This window comes from Mobula birostris, chromosome 21 (assembly GCF_030028105.1).
Source record: "Mobula birostris isolate sMobBir1 chromosome 21, sMobBir1.hap1, whole genome shotgun sequence".
Taxonomy (NCBI): Eukaryota; Metazoa; Chordata; class Chondrichthyes; order Myliobatiformes; family Myliobatidae; genus Mobula; species Mobula birostris.
In genome coordinates, this window is record NC_092390.1 from 18,718,571 (window position 1) to 18,727,185 (window position 8,615).

An 8,615-nucleotide genomic window follows, 5' to 3' on the forward strand; every position below is an offset into this window, starting at 1 on the left:
ATGATCGCTGTCCGGCGCTAAAGCCTCCACCCACCACCCCAACCCAAACCCACCACTTCCCCGTCCTCCCAATGAACTCACCTGACGCTGGAGACTTTGCGGCCCCAATGACCAAGGTCGCTGTCCGGGACTGAAACAAGACACGGAGCAGCTGTCCATCCGAAGCCGCGGCCCATTTAACCCTCCGGGGGAAGCGGCGATGGGGGCGTCGTGTCACCCTTGTTAATTATATTATTCAAATCGGGAAAATTAATATTCATATCGGGCGCATCTTCATGGGTGACCGGGGAAGGGGGAAGCGGTCTCCGGCCGAGGACCGATGGGCAGCGGTTGCAGGTGGCGACCAAGGAGAAGGGGCAAGGAGGCAGAAGTGGTATCCGCCGGGGCAGGGCTGGGGCTACGGCGGAGGGGTGATACAGGGGCGGGGGAGCGTAAGAGGAGCCGCCCACTTCCCCCTGCACTCCCCGGCTCGAGTGCGCACGCCCCTCCGCTATAAAGGCGGCGGCGCGCTGCCGAAGAGTTTAGTCACCATGAACCTGGGCTCCGATCTCTACGTGTCCTCTTATCGCCGCGTCTTCGGCGATGGCCCCCGCGCTGGGAGCCGTCTCACCGGCTACTCAGCTCGCAGCGCCGGCACCTTCCGCTCGCAGTCGGTTCCCCGGGGTCAGTACCGGCCGCTCACCGAGCTGGAGCTGCTGCCGGCCGCCGCGGGGCTGGGCGACGAGTTCCGCCTCAACCGCACCAACGAGAAGGAGCAGCTGCAAGGGCTTAACGACCGCTTCGCCGTCTACATCGAGAAGGTGCGTGGCCTGGAGCAGCAGAACCGCGCGCTGGAGGCCGAGCTGGTGGCCCTGAGGCAGCGCTCGGCCGAGCCATCCCGCCTGGCCGAACTGTACGAGCAGGAGTTGCGCGAACTGCGCGCCCGGATTGAGGAGCTGAACTCGGGCCGCAGCCAAGCGCTGCTGGAACGGGACGGGCTGGAGCAGGAGCTACAGCAGACGCGCCTGCGGCTCGACGATGAGCAGCGGCTGCGGGGTCAGGCGGAGGCGGAGGCGCGGGCGCTGCGGCGGGATGTGGACGGCGCCACACTGGCGCGGCTGGAGCTGGAGAAGAGAGTGGAGGCCTTGCTGGAGGAGCTGGGCTTCGTGCGCAAGCTGCACGGCGAGGAGGTGGAGGAGCTCCGGGCGTTGCTCCATGCCGCGCAGCAGCCAACCGAGGTGGATGCGGTGCCGGTGCGCCCGGAGCTCACGTCCGCGCTGCGCGACATCCGCGCTGAGTACGAGAGCCTAGCGGCGCGCAACACGCAATCAGCCGAGGACTGGTACAAGACCAAGTTCGCTGACATGACGGAGGCAGCTGCCAAGAGCAGTGAGGCGCTGCGCGCCAATCGCGAAGAGCTAACCGAGTACCGGCGCCAGCTACAGTCCCGCACAATCGAGATGGAGGCTGTACGCGGCACCAACCAGTCCTTGGAGCGGCAGCTGCGGGAGATGGAGGAACGCCACAGCGTTGAGATCGCCGGCTACCAGGTACTGTACCGGGAGAGGGCGGCTTCAGCACCGCGAACAGCGGCATCCATGCACCCGCAGACATTCCTGGCGTCAGACACAGAGTGGAACTCCCTCCGACCGTCCCATTACAGACTATCGGGGGGTCAGACACAGAGTGGAACTCCCTCCGACCGTCCCATTACAGACTATCGGGGTCAGACACAGAGTGAAACCTTCTCCACACCGTCCCATCACGTACTATGGGAGTCAGATACAGAGTGAAACACTCTCCGCACAGTCCCATCACAGACTATCGGGGTCAGACACAGAGGGAAACTCCCTCCGACCGTCCCATCACAGACTATCGGGGTCAGACACAGAGTGAAACCCTCTCTACACCGTCCCATTACGTACTATGGGTGTCAGACACAGAGTGAAACCTTCTCCGCACCGTCTCATCACACACTCCCTGGGCACATGTGGCATGCACTGCTTAAAACAAAAACTTTCAAGTTGTAAATATATTAGCAGTAGTGTTTGATTTCACACAGTTAGACATTGGCATGATTTGTTGGAAATTGAAGCTTGAGTTGTTTAACGTAAGCAACACACATCAAAGTTGCTGGTGAACGCAGCAGGCCAGTCAGCATCTGTAGGAAGAGGTGCAGTCGACGTTTCAGGCCGAGACCCTTCGTCAGGACTTGTTTAACGTGTCGTCTTTGCTCCCCTGCTCGCCATTCTAGACTGATTAGTTTTGGTTGCAGGAAGGGAAGCAACAGCCGGAGAACTGAGCCGCTTGAGGTTGAGATTGATCATCTTGAGTGATGGAAATATTTGGAAATTGATGAAATACTCTTTCCTCTAGGTCAAGGGGGTTCCCAATATTTTTTTATGCCATGGACCCTTCCATCAGCCGAAGGGTCCTGGACCTCACGTTGGGAACCCCTGCTCGAGGTGGTTTTTCTTCGGAGTTTAACAGGGTGTTCGGGGGTTTGCTTTTTGTTGTCCTGACACCAGGTGGTAACTTTGCAGTTGTTATCCATCTGATCACATTGTAAAAGAGGGAAACAGTTGTTTACAGGGACTAGGTGCTGAGGATATTTTCCACCTGTTTGCCAGGGTGGAACTAACGTAAAATAGCTGATTGAAGAGGTCACACACTAGGATAATGATCAGCCATGATGGAAAGGCTAGAGCAAACTTGATGGACCGAATGGCCTAATTCTGCTCCGATGCCTGATGAGGAATTCAAATCTGGAATTTTGAATTATGGTGCATTGCCTTTGGGGTTGTTATTGGATGATGGAGAGGTGATGGATCTGGGATCTATCTTGTTCCCATTAAAAACCATTGGCGAGGCTGCCACTGACTCTACCATTCTGGTCCTGGCTGTCTTCAGCCTCATGTTTGGTAACATCTACAACTGGCCATTGAGTTGTGGAGGGAAAGTGACCAACTCCTAATTCCATTCCATTGAGTTGCTGACTCTTTGTCACATTTGCAGCTAAGCTGTTCTGTCACAAATTACTGACAACAGAAATGTTAGTTTGAAAATTCTTCACGTTCTCTGCCAGGATACGATCAACCAGATGGAGGATGAGCTGAGGAACACAAAGTCTGAAATGGCTCGTCACCTCAGGGAGTATCAGGACCTCCTGAATGTGAAAATGGCCCTGGACATAGAGATTGCTGCTTACAGGTAAGAGTCTGAATTGCAACCCTCTTGCACGCGTTCACCTCCTACGGAGTGAGGAAGGGGACTTTAGGTGTGGAACCTAGAGTCGGGACTGCCTTGTTTAAATAATCAATCACTGACTCTATCTGTACAGACAAGTGTGTTCTCTCCCCGATCTCCATAAGTAAAATTACTTATCAAAGAGCAAGCCCGAGTAGAGCTGTTGAATCTTTCAGAAATGTCTGACCACAACAAACCGGTGGACTCCAATTTTATGTGTCTGTGTCTGAATAAGCCAACATGTTGAGCTGGAAGACACAGCAGCATTGTGGCTCTTTGTGAAAGCTCCTTCCAGAACAGAATGAACTAAAATGATTGCCTGCTTATACCCGACATGAGTGTCAGGTGGGTGTGGTCTCCCTCTGAGCAGCCAAACCCTTTCTGCTGCATTACTGGGTGTGGTAGCCCTAGCAATGTACCTGCTGTTGGTATCATGAGTGGGGATGGCACACACTAGGCAGTGCTCACTTGTCTGTTTGAAATACTGCTCATCAAGGACGTGTCAGGGTTCTGACAGAAGGAAGTGGTGAGTCTGGGTTTCTTCTGTCCACTCTCTCACTGATAAGGGGATTAGTCACCACCGGCAACAAGGATTGTGGAAACTAAAATCTTTTTGTGGCTGATGTTTGTTTGTTCTACAGGAAGCTGCTGGAGGGAGAGGAGACCAGACTCAGCACCAACTTTGCCAGCATCTCTCTCCCCAACAATCCAAGCCTCCTGCCCCCAGTCCAGCCACGTTTCACTTCCATTTCCAAGACCACCACCAGCACCACCACCTCTACTGGTGCACCTAAGAAAGCACAGGAGGTGCAGAACAAAGCACCAGAGAAATCCTCTAAACAAAAAGCGGAGGCTTATGAGGAAATCATCGAAGAGACCATCGTATCCACTAAGAAGATAGAGCGGGAAGAGCAGAATGCAAGTGGCCCAAAAGTGGAAAAGAGCAATCCTCCAAAGGTTACAGGGCCTTGAGTTACTGTTTCCCTCCACCCAGAATAGATTCAACAAAGCTCAGTTTGTGCCCAAACTCTTGAAATGTCCACCAAGAGTGGACATCTTCAGTCTATTCCCCTCCGTAGGATCAGATTTCAATCCCCAGCCTGGTAATTAAACCAATTTAGTGAATAAACTCTTCCTGACCCAGTACTTCACTCAGATGCTCAGAATCAGATGTCAGCCCTGTGTAGCGATTCTGAGAGAAGTGAATAATTTTTCCTCAAACCCCCAAGATGCCAGTATTGTGGTGACTGCAACCCAGTGGATCCAAGGTGCTGACTGGTGCTTCTGTTGATCACCAGCATAGCAGAGTTGCTGCCCGAAGTTGGCCTGTCCTCTGTAACCCGTTGTCTGTCGTACCTAGAGGTTAGCTACTTGTGTCCCAGTCTCTGCAAGTGCCACGCTGATCTTTTACTTTCCACTGGGAATTCTCCACAAAATATTGCCTTAATGAAGCCAGCAGCTTTTGACGGTGCCAGTGTAATAGACTGTGATAATGAATGTCTGTGTTTGTGTAGTTGTGATGTTAAACGGTGGAGGGTCACAAGCCCTTGTTGGTTATTCACTCGATAACCACAAATTACATTCCACAATCCAGTTTTCTATAAATAAACCCACCAGTGAACCTCGTTTCTGTCTGTTTTTTAAAATCTTTGAAAACCCCGACAAGAGCAGGGGACAAAGAGCCATCAATCTTGTCCTCTGAACAAGAAGACTTGTTCAGTTAACATGAAGCTAGTGTATTATAAATGTTAGGGCAGAAGGCAAGACACTCCCTTGTGGCATTGCAGTGTTGTGCTGTACATTAAAAACTGATCTGGTATAGAATTAACACTATCTAACCACTTTTAAGCTATTCCAGGTATAATGTCAGAAATACAGAAGTGTCCCATAAGTAGACCAAGTTGTCAGTGCTAAAAATTTCCATGTTTTAAGCGAGTAAATAGTAATCTTCTCCCAGACTATACAAGTCTGATCTCCCGGGCTATTTCTTTCACAGCCTCCAGTTCGTGCTCCAACCCCACAGAGCTGCTCTGCATTCCAGTATCCGCTCGACCCCTTGTTTCAACCTGTCCCTACTTTGCTGAATGTTCTGTCGCTGTTGATCAGTAACTCTGCATCCCTTCAACACCCAGTTCCTCCACCTGCATTTGTTTTTACCAATCTGTTTTAGCCTTTGGTCCTTTTCCAGTTTGTTGATACCTGCATTGATGTAGCTTTCTGCTCATCCTGAAATTAATTTCATTATTCCCAGTACTTGCCCTCCCCTCTGCCTTTTCACAACTATCTTCAGCTCAGCACAGCCCTTTGTCCCATGATGCTTTGTTGACTTTTTCACCTACTCCAAGATTAACCTAACTCTCCTCTCCCACATAGCCCTCCATTTTGCTATCATCAACGTGCCTATCTAAGAGTTTCTTAAATGTCTCTACTGTATCTGCCTTTATCACCACCCCTGGCAAGGTGTTTCATGCCCCCACCACTATCTTGTGTTTTAAAAAAAAAAGTTGCCTCTGACTTCTCTCTTTTTACATTCCTCCAGTCACCTTAAAATTATGCCCCTCATCTTAAACCATTTCCACTCTGAGGAAAGAAGTCTCTGGCTATTCACTTGCATCATGCCTATCATCTTGTACACTTCTATCAAGTCACCTCGTCATCCTTCTCTCCAAAGAGGAAAGTCCTAGCTCAATCTAACTTCATAAGTCATGGCCTCTCGTATACCTTCCCCACCTTGTTTTTAAATAGTTTTATATAAATACACAGATTTTGTGGCTGTTGTTTCATATCCATGTTCCCTGTGAACTGCTTCATATTCACCAAATACATCCTACCCACTGGGAATATTAACCAGGTGAGGGCGAAGAAATTGTGCAGTGTTTCACTTACTGGACTAGCAATCAGAGTACAGCATTCACCTGTGGAATTTAAATCAGTCACTGGAGCTCTGCATTTGCAAAGTTTAATTAAAAAAAATACAATCAACCTGGAATGGTAAAGGGAATCTAGGCTTTAGGAAGGTGCTAACCTGTCATACTGTAGGAAAATTCAGCTGGATCATGGTCCTTGAAGAAATCTCCTAAATTCATCTGTCAAGAAGTTCAAGCGCAGACTGGGTGATCACTATGAGGAGCACCTGCTTCCGCCCTGCCACGTTTGTCCTCTCCTGGTTGTCAGCCATTTCATTTCCCCTCCCTATTCCCACACAGTTCTGTCTGTCCTTGGCCTTCCCCACTGTCATTGTGTTTAAAATCTACTCCAGCAGATAGGTTTAATGGACCAACTGACCCCTTTTCAAATTAGAGCATTACACTTAACATTTCTGGGTCCTCTTTCACATCCCTTGCAACAAGAACGATTACTGCAACACCCCCCCCCCCCAAACCACACTTTGGTGACTTTAGACAAACCCACTGGGACCAAAGAATTGATCTAGGCACAACCAGCTTTCCTACTCACTAGATTTTACCCCAGCCATTTCTCACTTCTTAATTAAAATTAAACAATAGACCTTCCAAAGGTGTGAATTACAACAGCACATTACAGAATGGTGTTAGAGCAATCAGGTTGTAATGACGGGGAAGTTGATCATTCCCAATACCCCGGTGCTAGGGATTTAGATAGTGTGGAATTTATTACTTCCATTCAAGATCGACAATATGTGGAGTCGTGACTGTACTCAACTTTATATTAAGCATTTAAGTAGGGAGTGTGAAATTTCATGCAGTAGCAGGAACTTGGGAGCATAAATTGGGAACAGACATTTTTAGGGAAACGTACAGCAGAAGTAAGGAGGTTATTTAAAGAAGCACTTGCATGGGGTTCTGAATAGGCCTGTCTCACTGAGAAAGGGCAAGGAGGTGGTGAAGGAACCTTGGTTGACAAGAGTGGTTAAGTGGGAAAAGGAAGCATAATTAAAGTTTAAGAAACGAGGATCTGAAAGAGCTCTTGAGAGTTATAAGATAGCCAGAAAGGAGCTGAAGAAGACAATAAAAAGGCCTTGGTGAGTAGGATTAAGAAAAAATCCTAAAGGCATTTGGCATTTAAGTGAAGACCAGCTTGAGGGAAGAACACATCAGGGATTTAAAAAAATGAATCATGCTTCGAGTCTGAGGAGTTAGGGGAGGACCTTAATGAATACTTTGCTTCAGTATTCATCAGGGAGAAGGACGTTTGACAAGTGTGAAGGGAGTGTAGAACAGGCTAAGGCACTGGAACACACTGATTCAGAGAGAGACAGTGTTGGAGCTTTAGAAAAACATTAGGATAGATAAGTCCCCAGGGCCAGATTGAATATACCCCAGGTTACGAAAGGAAGTGAGGGAAAAGATTGCAGGGACATTGATGATGATGTTTGTGTCCTCCCTGGCTACAGGAGTAATAGCAGATGATTGGAGGATGACCACGTTTTTCTGTTGTTCAAGAAAGTTAACAGTGATAATCCTGGGAATTATAGATCAGTGAGTTGTATGTCAGTGGTGAGCAAACTAATGGAGAGGATTCTTAGAGAATCCTTAAGAACATTTGGAGAAGCAGTCGGATTAAGGATAGACAGCATGGCTTTGTGAAGGGCAGACTGTGCAAAAACAAATAGAACAGTAGATATAGTGTGTATGGATTTTAGATGTTTGACAAGATTCCTCATGGTAGTAGGCTCGTTCACAAAGTCAGAAGGTATGGGATCTAGGGAAACTTGAATGTGTGGATTCAGAATTGGCTTGCCCACAGAAGGCAGAGTGTGGTAGTAGACAGAGCGTATTCTGCCTGGAGGTTGGTGACCAGTGATGTTTGGCAGGGATCTGTTTAGGGACCTCTGTTCTTTGTGATTTTTATAAATGATGTGGATGAGGAAGTGGAAGGGCGGGTTAGTAAATCTGCAGAAGATATGAAGGTTGGTGAAGTTGTGGATAGAGTAGAGGGTCGATGAATTCTGCAATGGGAGTTTGACAGGATGCATAGGCTGAGAAGTGGGAGATGGAGTTCAACCCGATAAAGTGTGAGGTGATACATATTGGAAGATTGAATCTGAAGGAAAATTACAGCGTTGATAGCAAGATTCTTAGCAGTGTGGAGGATGAAGGGATCCAAGGGTTCATGTCTATAGATCCCTCAAAGTTGCCATTAAGTTGATAGGATGGTTAAGAATGTATATAGTGTGCTGCAAATCATAAACACAAGAGAAACTGCAGATGCTGGAAATCTTGAGCAACACACAGAATGTAGAGGAACTCAGCAGGTCAGGAAGCATCTATGGAGAGGAGTCAACAGTTGATGTGTTGGGGGACTGAGTTCTATAAAGCTCTGGTTAGACCACACTTGGAGTATTGTGTTCATTCTGGCTGCTTCATTATAGGAAGGATGTGGAAGCTTTAGAGGGGGTGTGGAGGAGATTT

General features: G+C 48.5%; 1 protein-coding gene across 1 annotated transcript; it reads left to right on the forward strand.

The window, feature by feature from the left end:
• The first annotated feature begins 530 nt into the window (after positions 1-530).
• LOC140185898 (alpha-internexin-like) lies at positions 531-4,839 on the forward strand. The gene is made up of 3 exons (XM_072239703.1): positions 531-1,529; positions 3,065-3,189; positions 3,867-4,839. The coding sequence occupies exons 1-3, from the start codon at positions 531-533 to the stop codon at positions 4,195-4,197; spliced, it is 1,455 nt and encodes a 484-aa protein (XP_072095804.1). The 3' UTR covers positions 4,198-4,839.
• Positions 4,840-8,615: the final 3,776 nt, after the last annotated feature.